General features: G+C 36.5%; 1 protein-coding gene across 1 annotated transcript in view; it reads left to right on the forward strand.

Annotated features, from left to right (window-relative positions):
* Nucleotides 1-24,768, forward strand: part of CLEC16A (C-type lectin domain containing 16A) — a gene marked incomplete at its 3' end in the record, with an annotated part of 84,605 nt that overhangs the window by 10,230 nt on the left and 49,607 nt on the right. Inside the window, exons 2-12 of the mRNA XM_082490776.1 lie at nucleotides 100-228; nucleotides 1,541-1,674; nucleotides 2,454-2,602; nucleotides 3,278-3,383; nucleotides 4,899-5,022; nucleotides 5,923-6,097; nucleotides 9,337-9,390; nucleotides 12,218-12,331; nucleotides 18,223-18,451; nucleotides 19,871-20,000; nucleotides 24,205-24,305. Of these exons, the coding sequence (XP_082346902.1) occupies nucleotides 100-228; nucleotides 1,541-1,674; nucleotides 2,454-2,602; nucleotides 3,278-3,383; nucleotides 4,899-5,022; nucleotides 5,923-6,097; nucleotides 9,337-9,390; nucleotides 12,218-12,331; nucleotides 18,223-18,451; nucleotides 19,871-20,000; nucleotides 24,205-24,305 (1,445 nt within the window). The remainder of the gene's footprint in view (nucleotides 1-99; nucleotides 229-1,540; nucleotides 1,675-2,453; nucleotides 2,603-3,277; nucleotides 3,384-4,898; nucleotides 5,023-5,922; nucleotides 6,098-9,336; nucleotides 9,391-12,217; nucleotides 12,332-18,222; nucleotides 18,452-19,870; nucleotides 20,001-24,204; nucleotides 24,306-24,768) is intronic.

A 24,768-nucleotide genomic window follows, 5' to 3' on the forward strand; every position in this document is an offset into this window, starting at 1 on the left:
CTGAGCATGTGTATGTATGTGTGTGTCTACACTGTTACAAACATGGTGTGTGTGAAAGTGGCAGGATGGCTTATTACTTGCAATTATTTTTTCTTTTAGGTACATGTATCATGTTTTGACTAAAAATACAACAGTAACAGATCACAACCGCAACCTGCTGGTAGAGACTATTCGTTCTATAACAGAGATCCTTATATGGGGGGATCAGAATGACAGCTCAGTATTTGAGTAAGTACTTAGAAGCAATTTTGATTCTGGTTTTGTTTTTGAAGAATGATTAAAGTTGCATAGAGATCTAGTTCAAAAGGTTAACTCCTTCAGGACTGTATTTCATGAATGTACGTAGAAGGGTAAGCAAGATCATATTCTTGTCATACAAAGAAACAGAATTTGCTTCTGTTAACAAAAAAAGTGGTCCAAGTCCAGAGCCCCTTTCATGTGCAGCTGTTGTTTGACTCTCAAATCTTTGATATAAATACAAAATCTAACCTACTTTAGGGCCCACAGTACATCTATTAGCATCATATGACTTGAATTTGTTCACTTCAATTTATATAAGATACTACAAATACATATATTATTCTAGCTGTGATGTTTAGAGTTTTTATTCAGATGTTATTTTAATCCCCATAAAATGAGTTGATAGAAAAATGAACTTCAAAACAAACATTCACAGTTGCAAATTGGACTGTGTTAATGCCCATTGCTTGGCTGTTTGCTTCAAGACACTTGCTCTTTTATAAAGGCAATTTGTGATTGAGATGGGTAAAGTTAAGGCATTTGGTATTTTTAATTACTTATTTAGGGAGTGGTTGATTTTATTTTTACAAGATGATTTCCACATGATTTGGTTATGAGGCTGACTAAGAAAATTATTCTGATCATTTGTATTTATACTGTAACTCCATCACATTCCTTACTCTGCTTGGGAGAATTTTAGGAATGAGGAGTTTTTTCTGCAGTTAATGTAAAAAAAATTTCACAAATACGTATTTGTGATGTCCTGGTAGGAAGGAGTCCACACTGTTCTCTTTAAATTGCATGCATTTCTGGTTTAAAAACAGTGCAAACATTCGATTCTGTTTGAATTGTACAATAAACTATGAAATGCTTGCTTCTGGTGCAGAAAAAAAATGAAGTGGATCAAAAATAAGGTCTACAGTGTTGAAGACAAAAAGTGTGTTAGCTTAAAAGGGGCAAGTGAACAAAACGTAACCTTCTTTTAGAGGCTCTCCCCTTCAAAATTATGATTGCAAGGTAGGGAAGCTGCCTGATAAATTGAATACACTAAAAATAAATTTAAAAAGGCCCTGATTTCTTGACATCTCTCTTCTGCATAATTTGAATGTTTAAGCTCCCTTGTTAGTATTTAAGGTTCTTGGAAGATGTTATTCTGTTATACAGACCAAACTTTTCAAAATAATTCTTCATAAATGTAAAACGTGCTGTTTGTCAAACTTGCCTAGAATTGTCCCCAATCCCAGTAAAATTGTTCCTTTTAAATATAGCAACTGACTTTGACACCTCTATTTTATTTCAGCTTTTTCTTGGAGAAAAATATGTTTGTTTTCTTCTTGAACATCTTGCGTCAGAAGTCTGGTCGTTACGTTTGTGTGCAGCTTCTGCAGACTCTGAATATCCTTTTTGAGAACATCAGTCATGAAACATCACTGTGTAAGGGCACACTTTTAAACGGTTTAGGATTAAGCGATCAAAATTTAACTGAATTCCCTTTCATTTAATGAAATTTAGTCCTATTGCCCCTTCACAGAAGAACTATATAAGTTCCTAACAATCTTTTTAATTGAACACTACTGAAAATGCAGTGTAATTTGACTCCAAAATACCTTATAATCTAAATTTTCAGTAGTACTAAAGGAGTTGTTTGGTACTACTGAAACACTTTTGCTGCATATTTCAAGGGGTTCTTTAATTCAGCAGTATAGTTGTGGTCTGAAACGTTCACTTTGCTACTGCAGATTGTGCCGTGGAACTCTTGTCTAATTTGTACTGGAAGTGTTCTGACATCATTGGGGCTGGCATTCAGCCACTTGCATTTACTTCAAGGTTTTTAGAAACATGTAAAGAGGACAGAGAATTAATAGTTAAAGTATTCCATAACTATCATGAAGAGAAAGTCATATACAAGCCTTTTAGAATTTATGACTTTGGGAGGAAAAGAGAGTGTTTTTTTAAGTGTTACTTACTAGCTGCAACGCCTAAGTAAATTGAAGAAGGTGAAGTGTATTCTCACTTTTCGTCTTGGGAGGAAAGACCTCTGTAGGGAACAATTTCCTTACGTTACCACTTGAAGCCATCACTTGAGTTGTTTGGCTAAAAATTGGGATATTCAAGCACCAGGTAGTTTGTTTCTAGCTGGTACTTTAAATACGGCTAGTTAGCATAATGATTTTTTTCCTCTCTGTTAACCTGTGTAATATATTGTTTTTCAGACTACCTGCTGTCTAATAACTATGTAAATTCTATTATTGTCCACAAATTTGACTTTTCTGATGAGGAGATCATGGCATATTACATATCATTTTTGAAAACTCTTTCTCTGAAGCTCAACAATCATACTGTACATTTCTTTTATAATGAGGTAAGTGAAGAAAGAGAGAGTTGCAGTATAAGGATAAGAGAACTTTAATTAGAAATTGGTAGCAATTTGGCACGTATTCTATTTAGTCTCTTGTCTCAGCATGTCCTGCATTTATTTTTATAACGGTAATATCAGTGAGTGAGAATTCATTTGTGGGAATCTCTACAAAAGCATGATAAAGAAGGTCTTTGTCTTCATACAACTATAATAAAATCAGACTCTGGAAGTTAGTGTTGTACCGGACTGTTTCAGTAGTTCTGAAGTCTACCTCCCTGAGAATTCAACTTCTTTATGCCTTGTTTTCTTGTGCTTTTATAAACAGGATCTATTCTGTTGCACCACTTGGTTCAAAGAGGCTTAGTCAAAGTCTAAAAAGCCTGAGTAATCAAATTTGAAAGGGGTTTTTCCTCTCTCCATTCCACTTTTTGCCAGAAGAGGGCATTAAAGCACTGAATATGTGCAGAGTTAACATCGAAAGCTTCGATGCTTAAAGCAGTTTATTTTAATGTAGAACTACAAATGCAACAGACTGTGCATTATAAAATCATTTCTGTTACTTAAGTAGAAGATAAAAATATCAGTAATACATAGAAAATATTTTTTGTACAGAATACCAATAAAAATTCTGTACATGTTTTGGCTAATTCATAAATACTTTCTTTCCTCTTGTTACAGCACACTAATGACTTCGCTTTGTACACTGAAGCTATTAAATTTTTTAACCACCCAGAAAGCATGGTCAGGATTGCTGTTAGGACTATAACTTTAAATGTCTACAAAGGTACGCTTTTTAAATATTAAAAAAGGCATGTGTACAAAATGCTGTTTTCAGTGTAGTTTAATTTTCAGTTATTTACATTTAAGGGTTTTCTTTCTGTTTTATGAGATTGAAAAGCTTAGCATGTTGACATGCTTCAGATACGCATTTTGGTTTTTATGAAATAGAACCCCAAACCTACAGTATGTACTTGTAGATAGTACTGTTTCCTCACAGATGAAACTGAGTTTCAGGCATACACAAGGAACTTTAGCGTCCCTTCCAACAGAGATCAGATTGTGACTGTATTTAAAAAACAAACAACAAACCCAACCCCCCAAAAAAAGTGCTTTAAGAATATCAAGTATTTTTTACTTATGAACTTGAGCTTTATAACGTACTAAGCAGTAACCTTGCTGGCTACATCACTTCCTTTTGGATTTGAAGTGTGTTAGAATATGATTGTAGAGATCCTAAGTGCTGCAGTCACACTAAGGAAGAGCTAGACCATTCCCAGAGATGCCCAGTGAAGGCCGGGAGGCTGCAGTCACAAATTCCTGTACTGGATGTTCCAGTAGGACGTAACGAAAAAAACCAAAACTTCACTGTGAGAATATTTAAGCACTGCAACAGGTTTTCCAGAGAAACCGAGGAATCTGTATTGTTTGAGATCTTCAAAACTCAAGACCTTTAGCAAACTGGTTGAACTTTGAAGTTAGTGCTGCTTTGAGAATGGGTTTGGACTAGACAGTGTCCAAAAGTCACTTTCCCCTAAATTTTTCTTGGAGTCTATAAAATCTGTAATAAACTGAAAATATCAGTGATCACTGTAGAAAAATTGGTGTGTATTCAGAACTTTTATCTTTGAAATCAGCATGTTGTAAGGTAGTATGTATTATGGAATATGTTCATGCAGGGTATGTACTTTCCTAGAATTTTCATTGAATGTTTTAGTGATATAAAGGTTAGAGTTGAAAAAACATAGCTCAGATGTTCAGGTTTCATTATTTTCTGACTATCCGTTTGCATATATTCTGGTCTAACCACCTACCCTGTAGCTTTCAGTTTAGATGCTTTGTGCTTTAGCTTTTTTAACCCTTTTGGAAGATGTCACTATCCCAGTTCCTAATCCTGTTAACTGTTGTCTGTTTCTTTTGCCCTTCCTTCTCTGATGATTCCTGTGTTCCTTAATGCAGTGTCATGTAAGTCTAACTAGCTTGACTTTCAGTATTACTGCTTTGTTCTTACGCTTTTTTCTCTTCTTTTTAATAAAGTGTGCTAAAAAACCTTTCTGAATTCCACTAGATTTGTTTATCTTCAGACCTGTGTAAATATATCAATATTAGGCTCATTCAAGCCAATTAAGAATTGATATGACACTTTTGTAGATGTCCATTTCATGTATAAGATTGTTAGGTATATACTCATAAAAAAAGCTAGCATGTAGTCAAAATTCAAAAGATACTTTGTAGTATTTCTTAAAAATTAATACAAAAAATAATTGGCAACTGATTTTTCTTTTTAACAATTTCTCTTCAGTGGACAACCAACCTATGCTGCATTACATTAGAGATAAAACTGCTGTTCCTTATTTCTCCAACCTCGTTTGGTTTATTGGAAGCCACGTGATAGAACTGGATAACTGTGTGCAGACTGATGAAGAGTAAGCTTTTACAAATGCTGGGTATTGAATGGTCATGCTTTTCCCAGATGTCGATAATCTCCTTATTTTGTCTGTAGGAGTCCAGTTAGTTTCTGAATACATTCCCTTGTAGACAGTTCAAGCTTTTCATTCTTGCAAAGCTTTTTAGTGATTCTTTGACTTAATAGTGGTTAGTGCTGTGTGCCCAATCTGTGCTAATATCTGTAAAAGTAAATCAGTGTTTGGCAACATGATTTTTCTTCATCTTTTTTTTTTAATTCTGCTAATTTCAGTAGCTATCCAGAAGTCACAAAAGGTATTTTGTGCTTCTCAATCTTACTAACTTTATCTTTTTAATGTTCCTTTTCTGTATATCATCTTACTAGAACAGACTCATTAAAAGATTCTCGGAAAAAAATTTGAAAAGGAAGGGTGAACTTTATTTAATATGAGAACTGGAGACCTGAAATTCCTGTGAAATATTCCACTATCAACTACAGAAATATTTTGTTCATTCAGTTTATTCTTGGTTTACCTCCCCACCCCCACCTCAGAATGGGTGGCTGTTTCTTGCCTTCTTAAAGTGAAGAGGTAGACATTAAATACAACATAGATTTCTTCTTTTATTTTTGGAAACAAATCTTACCATTTTTTATAGCTAGCTTGTGAAAAGACTCTGGCAGTGGAAAGAGAAGTTTTGTAAAAACATTGCTTCTTAAAACTTGGAGAAAAACTTGATATATGCATCATAAAGCACATATAAGCGCCTGAATACTGTTTGACTTTACTGAAAACATCATCTTTAGGCAGTCGATCTGTGCAAGATGATCTTTGGAAGGGGATGCACATTAATTCTTTCCATAAATTTTTAAGACTGACAGTTGATTATATCTGAGACTTTCTTTCTGCTCTCTTTTTCAGGCACAGAAATAGAGGCAAACTGAGTGATCTGGTAGCAGAACACCTTGATCATTTACATTACCTTAATGATATTCTTATCATTAATTGTGAGTTTTTAAATGATGTGCTGACAGACCACCTACTTAATAGGCTCTTTCTCCCCCTCTATGTGTATTCATTAGTAAATCAAGATAAGGTAAGCTAATACCGGCAAATAATTAAGTCTTAAAGGTATTACTTGCTTGCAGTATGCATAATGATTTGTTCAGCATGTGTATGCTGTAATAGGGTTAATACTGTCCATATCTATGTGTGTTTTATAATAAGCATCTTAAATAAAATAACTGTAGGGCAAGTACCCTGAGACTGAACTTAAGGGCAGAACAGATGAAACTATTCACCAAACAAATACTGTTTTGGATTACAAGGTTGTTAGCAATAGTGGAGATGAGAAAAATTGCAAATTGGGAAAAGGATTTACATTTCTTTGACACAGGGAGATGTGTGATTTCCTTTTCTCATATGGTAACTTGTTTCCTAGCAAAAGCAGATATAGTACCTTTTCCCAGTATATGCACAATTTTCCGTGGTGTAAAATCCATTCCATGTAGGAAATACAACATTTTGGGTTTGATACATGGTTCTTCTAGTTGCAGATAAGCTGTGTTTGAATGTGATATAGTTTAATTAAATTTTAAAGCGTAGCCTTTAAATTTAGCGGAAAGCTAATTCTTAATGAAATAGAAACTGTTCTTTTAAAACCTGTACAGGTTCCTGTATTCACTTGTCTTAAAAAAAAATATATATATATATATATATTCACTGTTCTGTTTATTCTTGTGTTTTTTTCTTTTGTCTTTTTTTCCTCCCTTCCCTTTTCTTAATTTTCTGTAGTGGTGTTTGTTCTTAAGATACACAATGCTTTGTGAATTTAAGCGTACTTTCATTGACTAGAGGTCAGGTTTACTGCAAGTTAATCACAGAATCACAGAATCTTCAGAGTTGGAAGGGACCTCTAGAGATCATCTAGTCCAACTCCCCTGCCAAAGCAGGATTGCCTAGAGCACATTACTCAGGACTGCATCCAGGCGAGTCTTGAAAACCTCCAGAGAAGGGGACTCCACAACCTCCCTGGGCAGCCTCTGCCAGTGCTCTGTCACCCTCACCGTAAAGAAGTTCTTCCGTGTATTTGAACGGAACTTCCTGTGTACTAACTTGTGCCCATTACCCCTCGTCCTGTTACTGGGAACCATTGAAAAGAGCCTGGCTCCATCCTCCTTCAACCCACCCTTTAGATACTTGTACGCCATAATAAGGTCTCCCCTCAGCCTTCTCTTCTCCAGGCTAAAGAGTCCCAGCTTTCTCAGCCTTTCCTCATAAGGCAGATGCTCCAAGCCCTTAATCATCTTAGTTGCCCTTCGCTAGACTCGCTCCAGCAGTTCCCTGTCCCTCTTGAACTGGGGAGCCCAAAACTGGACACAGTATTCCAGTTGGGGCCTCACCAGTGCAGAGTAGAGGGGGAGAATGACCTCCCTCGACCTACTGGCCACACTCTTCCCTATGCAGCCCAGGATTCCATTGGCCTTTTTGGTGACAAGGGCACATTGCTGGGCCATGGATAATTTACTGTCTACCACAACCCCCAGATCCTTCTCCTCCGAGCTACTTCCCAGCAGGTCCGCCCCTAACCTGTACTGGTGCCTAGCATTCTTCCTCCCCAGGTGCAGGACCTTGCACTTGCTTTTGTTGAACCTCATTAGGTTCTTCTCTGCCCAGCTCTCCAGCCTGTCCAGGTCACGCTGGATGGCAGCACGGCCCTCTGGGGTGTCAGCCACCCCACCCAGTTTGGTATCATCAGCAAACTTGCTGAGGATACACTCTGTCCCCTCATCCAGGTCATTCATGAATATATTAAACAAAATTGGACCGAGTATTGACCCCTGGGGGACACCACTGGTTACAGGCCTCCAACTAGACTCTGTGCCGCTGATCACAACCCTCTGAGTTCTGTCCCGCAGCCAACTCTCAATCCACCTCACTGTCACCTCATCTAGCCCATACTTCCTCAGCTTCCTAATGAGGATGTCATGGGAGACAGTGTCAAAAGTCTTGCTAAAGTCAAGGTAGATGACATCCACAACTCTCCCCTCATCCCACCAACCAGTTATAACATCATAGAAAGCTATCAGATTGGTCAAGCATGATTTACCCTTGGTAAATCCATGTTGACCACTTCCAATCACTTCCTGTTCCTCAACGTGTTTGGAGATGACATCCAGAATGAGTCGCTCCATTACCTTCCCAGGGACAGAGGTGACACTAACTGGTCTGTAGTTCCCTGGGTCCTCCTTCTTGCCTTTTTTGAAGATCGGAGTGATGTCAGCCTTCCTCCAGTCCTCAGGCACCTCTCCTGTTCTCCATGACCGTTCAAAGACGATGGAGAGTGGTCTAGCAATAACATCCGCCAGCTCTCTCAGCACTCGCGGGTGCAAGCCATCAGGGCCCATGGACTTGTGAATGTCCAGCTTGGCCAAGTGGTCTCTGACACGGTCCCCCTCAACTGAGGGGAAAATCTTCCTCTCTCCAGACCTTCCCCTTTGCCTTCAGAGTATGGATTCAGTAATATGAGTCAGTAATGAATTCAGTATATTGCATGTGCACTGAACATTGAATAACAATCAGCTCCTTGTCTTGCCATTGAAATAGGGTGAAGCAGACTTCCTGGCTTTTACTTTTATTTCAGGTGTTCTAACTTCTACTCATGCATGTACAAAAATCTGCTTTTCCTCCTGGTTTTGGGCATATGTGTCTATTATCATGAGGTCAGAGATATTTGCAATCATAAAATTGGGTTGTTCATACCTCTTTGGTGATGGTTTTCAAAGTATCACTGATTGTTTTTTAGAAATGTTTTCATGACTACTTGTATATAAATTTATCACTGTTGCGCTCAAGTTATACTTCAAGTATTTTTGTCCAATGTGATTTACTTGATTTAGAGAAGCACCTGTCAAGAACCTGTTCTTATTATATGGGTAGTGTTTAATCGTTTCTTAATAGCTAATTTTTAGAGCAGACTGGAATGAATGTTAACTGAGAAGTACGTTTTGAAGGAATAATAGCATAGTGAAAACCAACATACTTCTCAGATACTCATCTCTTAAATTTAAGTTACCAAAGTGACTATGAATGGATAGTAATCAATAGCCATTTTTAAAGCACCTAGAGTAAGGGATATGCTTATTTGGAGAGTCTTCATTTGAAATAGTTTATAAGAAGGGAATGTTGATGAGCATGATGCTTTCTGAACATTTTTTAGCAGAATGTGGAACAATATAATATTAAAAGTTTTACTCTAAATAAAATACTAAACAGTGTAAATGCTTTAACTTTGTCAAAATAATTTAGCATTTTTCATAACTTTTTTTTCTGTAGGGTGGAGACCGTCCAAAAATAAGTTTCCAAGTTTCTCTCTATCTTCTTTCTCAAGTAAGTATTTTAAGTATTTTGTCCTATTTCAGGACATGTTTTGCAGTGGTGTTATGATTTATAAATTAATTTATTTTCATCTATTTTAGCAAAGCCATTAAAGACAATTTGTCAAACAAAGTTTTAAAGCTATCAGTTTCCATTTAAAAAAAAAAAAGGCAAGATAATTTGTCTTTTTATGGACTTCTTAGCTTCTTACTTGAGTTAATATCATTCTTCTGAGGATCCCATAGCACAGGGTAGCCTTTAAAGCATTCAGTGATTATTGTTTATGTACACCACCTGACAAATGAAGCATAGTAGAGCCATGCAACATGCTAGGACAGAATTTAATAAAATTGGAGTTGAAATTTAGATAGATGCTATATTGCACTTTTCCATAGCTTTGGGAAATTCAGGTTCCAGGTTTGAATTTTCTGCTTTGAAACACAGAAGGAGCAATGGTCTCATGGGTTGTTTTGATTATTAAAAAAAAAAAAAAAAAAAACCAACACAAGCCCCATTTGAATTTCATTATGCCTGTACCTTAAATCTATAATTAAGTACTTGTTATTTCTTTTTCTTACCAGTCCCACCTCCTTTTTTTCTGGAACTTACTTTCAAATTAAGAGTTTCACAGTGGATTTTTTTTTATTGTAGAGAAAAATAATCTTTTCTCCCTGTAGTCTTCATTGCATTGCAATGAGACTAGTTTTCTTAAATTATGTTCTCTGAAAATAGTTTTTACTTGTACTCATAGAATTTATTTCCTTTTTTATTTCCTTCTTTTTGTAAGAACTTTTCTGAAAAATGTGATTATTCAGGATAATGTAATTTGATGCTTCTTAATTTAAACAAAAAATTGTGATGTTGTGGGAGTTACTGACCACAGATAAAACCTTGGGAGCAACAGCTTCTTGTAACCAAAGGGATTTCCATCATAAGGTTGTATATGTTGACCTCTTACGTAGCCAATTTCAGTGGAACTGAAATCAAAGAGGTTATCACTTCAAGATTTGCATCTATGTTCTTTATTGTTTTTAATAAAGAAAATGGATTTTTTTTTTTCCCAACTGTAAAGAACTGGGAACAAATTCTGTGAATCAGAATGGTAGAAAATCGAGCTACTTTTTCTGTAACTGGCAGAAATGCATCTTTTTACATCTCATTTTAATCTAGATTCTGTCTTTAATGGAGTGGGACCTGAAAAAGTGTACCATGAGTATCTGAAAAGCCTTCTTAACTATTTCTGCTACTGACACGAGACATATGCTTTAGGCATTACTCATACATTGGAGACAAGTTCTTGAGAGACTTGTACTAGCAGGTGATAATCCACTGAGATGAGTTTTCATCATGGATTTACATCCACTGTTCACAAAGTGAATACATAATGTACTTCTGCCAAAACATGCCTGTGTATAGTCGAGCTATGCTTTCTGAATTAGAAGAAGCCTGAGTGATTTCTGAGGTTGTTCTAAGAATTTTTGAAGTGTGTTGTGACTTTGCGAAGTTTTACATAGGTCACCACTGCATGCTAATAATCGCTTCACTTTTGAAGGTCTGGAATGGTTCTGATTTTAATCAGCAAACCTGTGGAGATCATGTTACAGCAGCTTTCCAGTATCTGAAGGGGGCCTACAAGAGCGCTGGAGAGGGACTTTTGACAAGGGTGTATAGTGATAGGACAAGGGGTAATGGCTTCAACTGGAAGAGGGGAGATTTAGATTAGATATTAGGAAAAAAATTTTCACCATGAGGTTGGTGAGACACTGGTCCAGATTGCCCAGAGAAGTTGTGGATGTGCCATCCCTGGAGATGTTCAAGGCCAGGCTGGATGGGGCTTTGAGCAACCTGGTCTAGTGGAAGGTGTCCCTGACCATGGCAGGGGGATTGGAACTAGATGATCTTTAAGGTCCCTTCCAACCTGAACCATTCTATGATTATATGTTTAGCTAAATATTGTCAAAACAATGATTGGGTTTACTAATTTAGAAATTATTTGGGTATTTTTCAGCTAGAACTACTGTTTAGGGATCCAGTTTTGATATTGCTGTGAAGAGTAATGGATATAAGCTAACACAAGGTTGTTGCAGCTGGATCTGAGCCAGTTCTGTCCAGAAGCCAGTTGTTTGCTGGTCCAACCTTGTACGCCTTGCCTCAAATTAAAGTGGTTAGTGTAAATGAAGAACTCTGTTAAAGCACCGAAGCATTTCTGGATAAGTGCTTTAACGTTATAGGCAGTATGGCCCTTATTCCTGTGTTATATAGCTGCTTTGTAGCTAGACCATAATTCATTGCAATTTCATAGCCAGAAAAACTGCTTCTGATCCAGTTCAGCCTATTGAATGACATTTACTTGTGAATCACTGCAAAGTAATTGTGTGCACGACACAGAATTTATTGGAGTCCTGCCAGTTATTGGCATACAAGAAGGTCAGTGGATGCTGTGTAGCATAATCAGTGTGTGTAGCTTCTCAAAAAAAACACAGTTTTCTGGAGCAGTTTTAATTTGGGTTCCTCATTAGAATATCACACAACTTTCATTTCAAAGCTGATGAGGAGAGAGAATTTACATTTCTCAGAAGAAGGGAAGAGTATAAAGAGTTATTAAAAGTAGGTAGCTTAAATTGTAAAGAAAGGTCAAATACTTGTAGAGGGGATTATGGTCTCCTGTGTTTTGAAGTAGATTTCATGATCTATCAGTGTTACCAATTGTACTTTACTGCATATCTAAACTTAAGATACCAGTTTAATAACATCAAAGAAGTACGTTCAGTGACTGAAATTGTGACACTGATGTGTTCTGTAATACATGTCTGATATTTCTTTTCACCTTCTTTTATAGGTTTTTCTAATTATACATTATGCCCCTTTGGTGAACTCACTGGCTGAGGTTATACTTAATGGTGACCTTTCGGTGTTTTCTTCTAAAGTTGAGCAAGATATACAGAAAAACTCAGTAAGTGGTTAACTAATGTTTAATTTTTTTTTTGGAGGCGAAGAAAAATATTTGAAAAACAAAATCAGGGATCTTGAATCTGGTAAGCCAACGTGTTTGTGTTTGGGAGAGAAGAGCAGCAATAGGAGATTTCAGCATTTGTTGTTGGATATGATAGCAGAAAAATGCTCTGTGCAACTTGCAGTATTATGTTCTTGTCAAAATTGCAATATTTTTGTGCATGCATATATATTTTAGGTAGTGGTATAAGAAAGTGTAGCACACAAATTGTAATACTTCTTTGCTTCTGTGGGGGTTAGGCACTGCAAAGGCTTTCATCATTTGATGGCACACTTCTGTAATCCAGTCTTCTGTGTTCAGTTTTTGTTCTCAGCTCTTTGGTAGTGAAATAGAAATGTCATCACAACTTTCCTGTGAAATGATTTCCTTACCCGACTTGTAGTAGAAATGAGAGACTTAGAAAAAACTACCTGGCCTTATGGTAAATCCTTTGGATATAGAAGGAACTACAAATTTTCATCTGAATACTCCCAATATTTTGGCAGTAAAATTGATCTCTGAAGGTGTGTATAAGAGAATATAGACCAGCCACAAAGAGATGGGAGCACTATCACTTTGTCGTTGCCCTTGTACCTTCAGATTTAATCTGGTATATATGTTGCTAGATGCTGCTGTTAGTTTTTTTTCTAAGTATGTCATGTATTTGATATTTTTTTGCCCCTTTTGTTGTGGGTTTCACAGTTTGTGAAATGCTTGCTTGTTACTTTTTAAAGGCCTATTTGGGGATGGTAATATGACCTTACTTTGGTTAAGAAGCTTCTGACTGTAGTTCTGTCTAAAGATTGAACATGTCCCCTAATGTCTGACTGGTCAGCAAAGAATTACTGACGGAATGTTTAACTTATAACAAGCAGTAGATTGATTCTTATGCACATTTGTTCCCAGCAGCAGTGTCCTGGTTTGAGGTAAAATAGAACCAATTTTCTGTTCAGCAATTTTACTTTTCAGTTAAGCCTCTTCTAACTAACTGAACTGTCTGAAGTTAATGGCATATTTTTCCAACAGTATCCACTTCCAGAGTGGTAAGACCTGATTGTTCATAATTTATACCAAGGAATGGTATGCAGAGAGGCTCTTGCTTATACTTACTGCTATAACACCCAAGGGCAGCTAACTTGGTTATGTGCCGTGCTGGAGGGTTGGAAGCAGAAAAGCATAGAGGGGTCCCACCTGCGGCAAGGAGTAGAAAGAACAGGTGACCCAAAACTGACCAACAGAGTATTCCATCCCATCTACCTCATGCTCAATATAAAAGCTGATGGATCAAAGGGTCGGCCCTCTTTCTTCAATGGCCAGCATCTGAGGAGGACTCTGTCCGTCTGCCTGCCTTGATCCCGGTCTATGCATTCCTGAATCCAGACCTGGAATCCAGTTCCCATCCGTTGCTGAGTCCAGTCTGGGACTTTCCCAGTGCCAGCCAGTGATATGATCATTGTCCTGGGAGCTCGTTACAGTTTTGTATATATTGTATATATTTCAGTATTTTCTTGTTATTATTTTATTAATATTTTCATTAAGGTAGTTTAGTTTCTTTTTAAACTCATAAATCTCTTCCCTCTCTCATCCTGCTCTCCCTTCTCTGAAGGGGAAAGAAGTAAAAGAGAGCATCTGTCATTCGTTTTAGTGGCCAGCCCAGCCCAAACCACGACAAGTGGCTATAGCTCAGAGAGTTTCAAGGGGGAGATACACTTCAACTCTTCCATAATACAAGTCAACTTTTCCAAATTTCTTCCTACTATGCAGTGGAAGCCAGTAGCTTTTGGATTCTGGTATTTCGTACTGTTGACCTTGATATTTAGAATCTAATCTTTTTAAGAAAAAATACAGTGGAATGGTACAGCTGACTGAATGCTTTAAGATAAAGCAATCTCTTACTTGTGTTAGCAAATGTCTGACCTGCTAGCTGCGTACTGAATGTCGTGTGTGTTACTTGTGCAGAAGCAGCTTTGTTACTAGGAAATTTGTGGCGAGAGGGTGAGGCACCAGTTGTTGCAGAAGTGAGATTTTCTTTTCCTGTTATAGTTACTGTACAGAGTTGCACAATATCTGTAGCATATGTTTGTGTGCTTGCACTAACATTAGGAATATCAAGGGTTTCTGTAATGGTTTGGGCTGCTTCTTACTGGTTTTTAAAAATGTGTCCTCATGGCGTGTAAACTGGGAGTTCTGTCATACCTGAACAGGTAGTAAATAGGAGGGGTATTCGCTTTTTAGGATAGACAATGAAACTGCTAGAGGTGGAGCTTTGTTACAGGGAGAGAAGAGTGGTGGCACTTTTGGTGGATGAGGAAGAAACTTCCATGGGAGAAAATTTATGTTTTGGTAAATTCAACCATATTCTTTAATGAAACCTTGGAGGGGAAAGCCTGTACTGTCAGAAAGCCTACTGGTGGAGGTTGGTTATTTGCAGAAAGAGCAGGGGGTAATCTTCAGTAGATGAGCTCCATGACCTACTTCCAGTGAGGGGAGCTATCAAGTGAGCTGCTCTCAGTTGATGAGTATGAACAATGACTGCATGTGTTGCATGGTGTTTCCTACTGATACGCAACTCAATGCAGTGAGGCTAAAGTCGGCTGTGTAGATAGGGAGGTACAGAAAAGTTAGTAAAGGTGAGGCATTTTCTCGTTGCTCTGTGATAGGTCTTCGTAGAGCAGAAAGTTGTTTTTTGAGCATTGTTAGCCATTTCAGGGGCTGTTCTTTGGACTGTAAGGTGTATCATGATCATTGTAAAGTTATTACTGTGGTATATTCTGTTGCAAAGAAATGACAAAATTCTGCTGAATAATGGAAGCTGTTTCAGCAGCTACTTTAGAATTGCTTGTTCCGGCGTTAGTAGAGAAAAGTTATGAGCAAGTTTTTTAATTTACTTTTTGACTTGAGTTTAGAACTGTCTGTTCTTAAGTCAGACCCAAATTTATCTTTTACTGCTTCCTTTCTGTTACAGTTTCCCATGGTAATCATTCTGAGACTCTCCCAAGCTTGTTGTTTTGGAGATATTTCTGTGTGTTTTGGTGAGCTCCAGTTATCTCTAAACCCCTGCTCTGTACCTAACGCCGTTCATCTCTTGTTACGTAGATGTCTTGATATATTTAAATTGAAGTGTAACTTCCAGTTTCTAATAAACATGTCGTTTCTAAAACCCAAAGTACGTAGAACATCATGTCTATATTAATCTCCCTAATAAGATGAATTAAAGTGGAATGAGGTGTAGAGAGTATGGACTGAGATTACCAAAAGCAGGGTCATGTGTCCTCATGATAGGAGACTAAATGAGTAAAGAATACTTAATAGAAGCTGAGAAGGGTTGCAGTTGCTGTGTATACATGCAGAAATGTGTATAAATATCCAGAGTTATTTAGGGCAAGAGTAATTGTAGTTGTCAGGAAAGAAATAAATGATACTTTTTCCTAGAAATCAATTTCTGGAAAAAATAATCATCAGATCTAACTGCTGATAGCTTAAGAATTGTCAATAATCTACCCATGGAGATCTGATGAACATTATAGGGCAATAATGATTGCCCAACCTCAATTGAACAGATTCTCTACCTCAATGTATAGCAAATTAAGATATACTTTCCTTTCCATATTTTTCCCTGTATTTCTGGTTTTAGGTGGCATCAGAAGAAATACTCTTAGCTTGGGATGAGAGTTGCGTATGTATAGCCAACAGAATATATTTAAACTTGTTAGTAGTCATCACTCTAAGGTTTACCTTACTTCCTGTGAGATCTGTTTTCCTGCATAATTCGGATGTGGGCCAGTTCTACCTATTTCATGTTTCTTGGTTTCTTTTTTAACCTACTTTCTCCTTCCTGTAAAAGTTGTTACTGGTACTGCCTTATTTTACCAGCACACATTGCACAAGATACACCATAATTGAAAATATGGTTAAAAGACATTTTAAAAGTATGAAATGGCATTATCTCGAACTGTATAATCAACTTAGATAAACCGTATACTAGATAAATTAAGCCTGATTTTTAGAATGTTTTAAAGATATAGCCTTGTTATATTTAGCAGAACAGAGTACATATGTTGACTTTTTCTCAGCATTCTTTCTCGAGACGGAACCAGACCATGGTTCAGTGCTTATGAGCACATTGCTGTTTACTGGTCTCTTCTGTTATTTTGATCATATGGCTAACAGCATATTAGAAATGTAAGGATGGTACGTACATGCATTCTTCATAAAGAAAGTAGCTACAGGATTCTAGGAAGCAATTGTAAGAAGTGAATGCAGGAAGAGGAAAAGGCGTTGTGCAACTTTGCAACTTGCATGCTACTTTACTTTTTTGCCCTAAAGAATAAGACTTAAGGTGTTCTTCCCTTTTCTTATGACTTTTCTGACCACAGGCCGTCAATAAAAGGTAATCTGGTTGTAACTCCGGTTAGTTATTTTATAACCTTCCCATGTTCCAGTTTGATCAGACTAAAAATATATCAGAGAGGTTACTGGGGAACATAAGTGTGGTAAATTTCACATTGTGGGTTTTTTGGTATTGTGAAAGATTCCTCCTACTAAATGGTTTGTTTCAGTCCAAAGTGCAGGATGACTTTTGCAAGATTTCTGTAAAATCTTTTAAAAAAGTCAGAAGATTCAGAGAAACACTTTGGCCTTTTGACTTGTAGAAAGCTTCTTCACAGATCTTTTCCTAATCTCTTATTTTTTTTATGTGTAGGTATTCTTTATTAAGTGAAGGGAGGGATTTTTCCAAACTTTGTTTCTGAGCTCTCTGATGCACCTCATCTTCAATGCTTATTTTACTTGAGTCACCTAAGGCAAGGAAGGGAATCAGTTTTGATTTTAATCTGGTTTTCTTTTCTCTTGCTTGCTGTTAATTTTTTAACCCTTTAGCCACCATCAGCTAGATGTGATTGAAGTACTGAGGTCTGAAAGGTAATGAAGTTTCTGTAGCAGTCTTGTTCAGCGTAAACCTGTGCTGGCACGAAGACCCCAAACCATGTGTTTTACTTCGCAGTAACAAGAGAGGTTTGGCTCATCCGTGTTTATAGCTCTGGGTGGGAGGGTGCACGTACTCTGGTAATCCAGTTGGCAGGCCGAACAAGCGAGAAGGTTGCTCAAAGCGTCACAGCTCAGAAACACTCTGCAAAATTGTAGGAAACCAAGTTTTGTTAGTCCTGCTAGTTGCAGAACTTCTTGTAGTGTCTTGTGTCTTCTGATATCTTTGGGTAGAACACAAGTATATTAAAGTCTAACAAATTAAGTTGCCGGACTTGGTAAGTCTGTGTCTGGAAGCCCAAAAAAGGTTGGTTGATGTCAGTGCCATTTGTTCCTAGCTGATACAAAGACTAGTATGCCGTTGAGGGAAGCTTACAATTCAAAAAAAGCTTGTGGCATAGGGCACTGTTTTTTGTCCTTGCTAGTGCCTAAGATATTTAAAGAGTGTATTTCATATTAATACATTGCTGTCAACACACACTTTAGATTTTGCTGCCTTTATTCTTTTTGCAAAAGGTGTCTTAATTTTGTATGTACTAGCTGCCTTACCTGTTAAGAGAGTTCAAAGAAGGGGGAAAATAGTAATAATAATAATTGATGAAATAGGTAGTTCTACATCATCTTGTCTCAAGATGGAATACTTTTAAATGATAGATCTTTAAAATACATTACTTTTGACATAATTGTTCTATTGATGATTTGATACAACTCGAGGTCTGCTTTCTTGTATTTTAAAATGGATTTGAGATTTGTAAGTGGTATGCTAATCTACATTCTAAAAACCCTCTTTTATATGAACTGAAGTTTGTTTATCAGTTAGAGTTAAAAATGTCTTGCTGTAACTCAGTGTAAACTCTTCGAATTTACAGGCAAAGTCAAGTATCAGATGTTTCATAAAACCAACAGAAACGCTTGAGAGGTCTCTTGAAATTAATAAACAGAAAGGGAAGAAGAGGTTGCAGAAAAGACCCAACTATAAAAATGTTGGTGAAGAAGATGAAGAGGAGAGAGGATCCGAAGATAACCAAGATGACCTTGATAAAACTAAAGGTACAGAAGCGAGTTCAAAGGGCATAAGAACAAGCAGTGAAAATGAAGGTGAGTATACCAGTGAATAAAAATGATGCTTACAATTTGGATACTTTTATTTACTGTATGGACCTAGTTGTGATCTGTTACATGACTTAGTCCCACGTTTACCTAGTGCAACGAGAGAACATCAAATTTGTTTCAATCTTTGGCTGTGTTTTTTTCTCACGTTAAATCATCCTGTCAGAACATGTACTTCTAGTCTGATTAAAACTATGAAAGTTTTTTCATGTATTTCTGTAGTCTTTGGCCCTTATCACACACGCATGCCTTGCACCTTGGTGTACATGATTATGGGATACTTTATAAGTAGACTTCACAACTTTGTAACTTTTCCTTCTGTGGCAAGGGAATGGTGTAGCCACCTTACCTTTGTAAGATGGTTGGGAGTATTTTATGCATGTTTCAATGGTAACATTCAACAAGTGTGCTAAAGGTGACAGTAAATGGTAGAAGATGATATTAAATAGCTCAAATCTGAAGAAAACATCTTTAACTTTTAGATTATTTTTAATTGCATGTTTTCAAGATTTTTTGACATAATGCTAACTTGGAATTGGTTTTAGGATGAGTGGTCTTACAGCATATCATAACAGTTTGTTTTACTAGTTAGTAACTATTAGTAGGTTGTACATAGGAAACTAGTCTTTACTTTAGGCAGATTGAGAAAAATGTGGCAGAGCTGCATGCAAGCAATTGAAAACAAGACCTTTATGCTTTGACAGCCTTCCCCAAACATAGTTGCATTTTGATTTAGGTAAACAGTCTGTTTGAGAAGGCTTTCTATAAATGGTGTCAATTAACTGATGATTTATTGTCTACCATGATTTGAAGAAAATAGGGCATGATCTACTGTTTAAACTGGTGCATGTGGTAGTCATCTTTGTCCAAATTCTTAAGCAAAGCTAGGTTTGGTCCTAATATATCTTCTTAAAGCCAATAGGTCCCACATGTGACTGAGTATCCCGTTTGCTATAATTGTAGAGACCTATTTACCCCCTCTATGAAACTTGATGTCCACCCATGCCCCAATCTCGCCAGCATTTTCACAAAGAAATTTTTTTTTTTCCAGAAAGAGGTTCTGTGTTTTTAATTCCTGTGGTTGGGAGGGGAGGGGGATTACTGTTCTTATTTATTTGCCAAAATAATCTGTATATTTTCTTTACGTATATTATGTATATGTATAATTTTCTTATAGCAGTTAAATTCCTTTAAGAAATGTAAACAAAATTCTTTATTGGGAAGAAAATTTGCTTACATCCATTCATTAACCTTTCTGAAGTTATGGTGATACATTTTATATATAGTTGCATCAGTCACTTTTAATGCAAAACAGAAAATACAAAAGAACTTGTGATAACTGCTTGTTAAAAATACCGAATTTTGGTGTTGTGGGTTTTGTTGTTTGGTTTTTGTTTTGTTTTTTAGAAATAGAGATGGTAATCATGGAGAGATGTAAACTGTCAGAATTGTCTATCTCTGCTGTGACAGAACAGAATACAACAGATGAAGAAAAGAGTGCAGCTGCCTCTGGGAGTGAGATAACAAACTTGAACAGGTATAAGGGAACTGTAATATATTTTGCTGGATTGCTTCCTTACTTGCCCTCCCACTAACTCTTGCTTCTTTTAACGAATGTGTCAAGTCTGCCCCCAATTAAAATTGCATGGGTTCTTGTGCATCACAAATAAGTGAGGCAGCAGAAAAATGGGATATGGGATCTCTGCTGATTGGTTCGGGAAATGGTCCTGTTCCTTTGTACAGTTTGTGCTTTGCTTTGTGGTAATTGTGATGCCTTAAGTTGGTAAAGTTACATTACAGACTATTAACACAATAAAACCAGAGTATAAATGTTTACATTCCAGAATTTTCTAAACCTCTAAATTAAGCCAGAAGTTTTCTTAATATTTATGGGCACATCTGTCAATTGTATACATCTGTATACATCTTATACAGGAAAAAAAAACAAGGAAAATTCCTCAATTAAGGGCTGAATTTTGTAGTATTTTAGTAGCAGTAGTTATGAATGAACCCTACTAACGTATGTACAGTTTCCAAGGTCCATTAGTATAGAATCATAGAATCATAGAATCAGTGAGGTTGGAAGGGACCTTTAAGATCATCAAGTCCAACCATTAACCTACCCTGATAAAAACACCACCACTCCTAAACCATGTCCCTAAGCAGCTCATCTACCCTTTTCTTAAACACCTCCAGGGATGGTGAATCCACCACCTCTCTGGGCAGCTTATTCCAATGTTTAATAACCCTTTCAGTGAAAAAATGCTTCCTAACATCTAATCTAAACCTGCCCTGACATAACTTGAACCCATTTCCTCTTGTCCTATCACTTATCGCCAGGGAGAAGAGATATATATATATATACCTTAGGTTTATCGAAAACTTCTCTTGGAAATGCAGTTTTTAAGTGTTTCTGGGAGCAGAAATTGCTTGACTTCAAAATTTAAATTTGTATATATTAAATACCCAAAAGACACTATCTCAGTAAGAATTTTGTGTTCTTGTTATTAGAATGCTAAAGAAAAGAAACCAAACGTGCTATCTCTGACACAAAAGTAATTGCAAATGTGTCCCTTGGAAATGCACGTTTAACAGGATTTCAGATTTATTTTTAAACTTGATAAATGCTGCCTGATATTCTCAGAATTTCATTCTGTCTCCACTATAGCTTTTATGTAGCTTAGATTACATTAATTAATAAAGATAACATTTCATTTCATTGTAAAAGTGAAATTGAACCTCGACTTGTACTGGCTTTAAAATACATTGTTATAGATTATTGATATTTTGACTAAAATATGTGCCAAATGGCTTTTAGAAAGAAATTGGCAAGGACTGCATTGAATACTAAAGCAACCAGGATGATCAGGTCTTGAAAAGTGTGAAATATTTAGATGCGACATGCCAATGCATTTGGCAAATGTCTGCATTTGAGGACTCTCTTGATCTGCAGATATGATCTGACAGCATCCTGCATCTTTCCTAAAAATAAACAGCATCAAAGAATGTGCAGAGCTAGAAATATTTTTAAAATAAATGCCCTACTCAAGGTCTATTCTTATCGCCTTAGTTTTGTACGTGAATTTTTGGAAATATAGCTGGATAAGCTGCTATAGTTTTTTTTGTGTTATTCTATATGCCAAATGTAGTATTTGAAACAGTAATTAAATCTCTCAAGAAATTTGCTCAAGTGTGTGTAGCTTCTTTCCTACACTGATTGGTGTCACTGAGTCTTGTGGAAAATGAAGTGATCTTTTATTCCATGCTTGGAAGTGGAAGAAACTTCCATAACTGGAATAATCATTAATGATTGTGATGATCGTGATTCGCATTTGATCTGTTTCTTCTATGAAGTCACTAGTAAAAGGCTAGTAAAGTAAGCAAATGCTTACAGAGTTAAGAAATACACATGAAAATACTTGCCACATAGCCTTTAGTATTAAAAGTGGTTTTTAAAAATTGTCCAGTAGTTGTTGAAAAATAAATAGAAAATAGCACAGTTTGCTGTTTAAAAATCTGTAAGTCATGTTTTCAATTTCCCTTAGCCCTTTTACTACTGTTAAGAACATAAAAGAGAAAGTTTAAGTGTGTTTTGTGTAATTTTATTTTGATGTGCCTCGCTACTGGAAAGTTTAAGTCTTTTATGATATGCTGCACAGCACAGTTTTTTCCAGAATGCGAAACCTTCATGGTGTGTTGTGCCTTCTGTTGCTGCTTTCTTACAGCTGAAGTTTTTCGTGGGTCTATCCTACTTTTAGTCTATATGAGAATCTGTTGATGGATGGGATTCCTAGAAGTTATTCCAGCTTCCAATTAAGACTTTGATAATACAGATAGATAGATGCTGTGAAGAAGCATCTGGAATGAAAATTATTTCTCTCACTGCTGTTACCATATATTTTTTTTTAAAGTAATGTAATTTCACAGATCTAAGTAGTATGTGGGTGGAAAAACAATGAAAAATACATTAAAGATTACAGGAGTTGTTTAACACCATGTGATATTGGTGTTAATAGAACAGCTACTGATATTTCCCCGCCTTTGAACCCCTAAAACATTGGTTTTAATAAAATTAAAATAAATACTACTTTTACATCCTAGGTCAGTTTTTAGGGTAATTACCATCTGTTGTTGTTCTGCCAATAGACTTAGTGTTATCTAGCATTTCAGTATTTTAATGATCTTGAACCTGGATATCTTGGTCCTCTTTCTTTAGACCTTGAAGCTGAACTCCCTTCGCTATGAGTAAAGCACCCTGTTTCAGGGTGTCATGAGGCTTGTCGGGCTTGTTTAATGCTTAGGAAGACTTGGTTTATTTTCAACACTGCTAATTCTTTAGGCTGTTTTTGCTTGAATAGTTATGTTCTTTTGAGATCTACAATAGGAACATCACTTAGGTCCATGCAGCAGTGCTGACCTTGGACAAAGAGGGATCCTAACTCAGTGGGATTTAAGTTTATCATAGAGGATGCTTGTAATCCAGCTGCAGAAATGTGCAAACATATGACTGCAACATCATGAACAGAGCAGAGGAACAGTGTGTTCTGTTATCCTTGTCATAGCCTTGTTTTAGTAAAAGAGAGCATGCTATTGAAATGTGTGTGGAGGGGAATTGTGGAGCCTGATGGGAAGTGTTAAATACATTGCTAAGACTTCAGTTGAGTGGCTTACCTGGATACATTAAGTGTCACCATGAGGGCCTCACAGGTCTGGAATAGGTATAGACGTATGTTGTGTTCTGATCTTTGATAGCCATCCTGACCCATAGCTAACTGCAACCATGAATTTGTAGTGGATGCTTCTTGTCTGCTAGGTCTGAAGATAGGAAAACATACTTGGTTTTATGACTTCGTATGTTATTCTAATGTATTTTATTTGAAGTAATTTAGGTAACATAAGGATTTTTTTTTTACTTTCACTGTTAAAAAAAAATACTTTGAGAGGTAGGAATTATCTCTCTTTTCTTTTTTTTTTTTTTCTTTTCTTTTTTTTTTTTTCCTTGTCATCAGGCTTGTGCTAAGATCAACTGAATCTCGGCCATATCTGATCTGTCCAAACAGCTTGTGCATTAAATTGACTTTTCTTGTCTGTTCGGGGTATAGGTGAAGGGTGAAGTTAGCACTGTTTGTAGCTTCCTGTATACGTGTCATAGGTCACAATGCTTAAACCCAGGAAAACAAAGCTCATCTTCAATCCAAAGCTTTCTTTTTTTCTATTCAAATGTTCTCTCCTTGCTAATTTTTCTTTCCTATAGCTGTTTGATGGTAAAGTCTTTGATTGTTTTAGAATAACCTAGCTTCCTCCAAACTTTTGGTTAAAACTGCTTTCTTGTAATAGTAAAAACTTTTCAACTCCATTTAGTGCGTGAATTTTAAGGTAGTCTTTTTTATGCAACAGTGATAGCAGCTCTTTAAAGTTGCTTATGTATACACTTTAAACAAGCTGTATGCTTCTGCATATGTACTAAATGTGCTATACGCAACCCAGTAAATGTGAGAACAATCAATTCTTGGGAAAGTATTATGCAACAAATCCCATTAAAACATCAGAATTAACGTAAGAATGTAAATACAAGGTATGACTATAATCTGAGTGTTCTTAAACAGGTTAATTTTTAATGCCTGAAACTGTGCATTACTGTAAATTTGCCTCTTGCCACATGTAGATCAGAATAGTTACTCATTTTGCTGTAGATGTGATCTTTTTCTTCTAAACTGTTTTAAAATTACTGTTTTCTACAGGCCTTTTCTTGATATGGTCTATAATGCACTAGACTGTGCTGACGATGATTACTATGCCCTCTTTGTGCTCTGTCTTCTATATGCAATGTCACATAACAAAGGTAAGCAATTTTTGCTGCGTCCAGAGAAAACTAAATGAGACACGAGGTTTTAGACAAGCACGATGTGTTTGTAACGTATGTTTATGCATGCCTTAAATGGTGAGAATTTCTTTGCATGGGGGAGGCAGAAATAAGTATGCTGTAAGTAAAAACAGTTGCGAAGGATCACCTTTTTAAGAACAGTTTGGTAGAAGGCTTTGTGAACATCAGGTAACTTTTCTTCCACAGGTGTCTTTGAATTGGAATAGGATTATCGTGTTTCATTTCTAATCTCTTCATTTTAGTTGAAGACTGACTATAGTGGGCTACATGTTTATGGGATCCAATTCTTTCCCACTTTGCATGTACTGTGATTGCTGAATGTAAGCCAAAAGCTGTCAGTGTTCTGTGCCATAATACATCTTGCAAGTCTCCCAAGGTCTCCGGGCTATTTTATAAGCCAGCGAAACAGTGTTAAATGTGT

This window comes from Vanellus vanellus (assembly GCF_965231255.1).
Source record: "Vanellus vanellus genome assembly, chromosome: 14".
Classification (NCBI taxonomy): Eukaryota; Metazoa; Chordata; class Aves; order Charadriiformes; family Charadriidae; genus Vanellus; species Vanellus vanellus.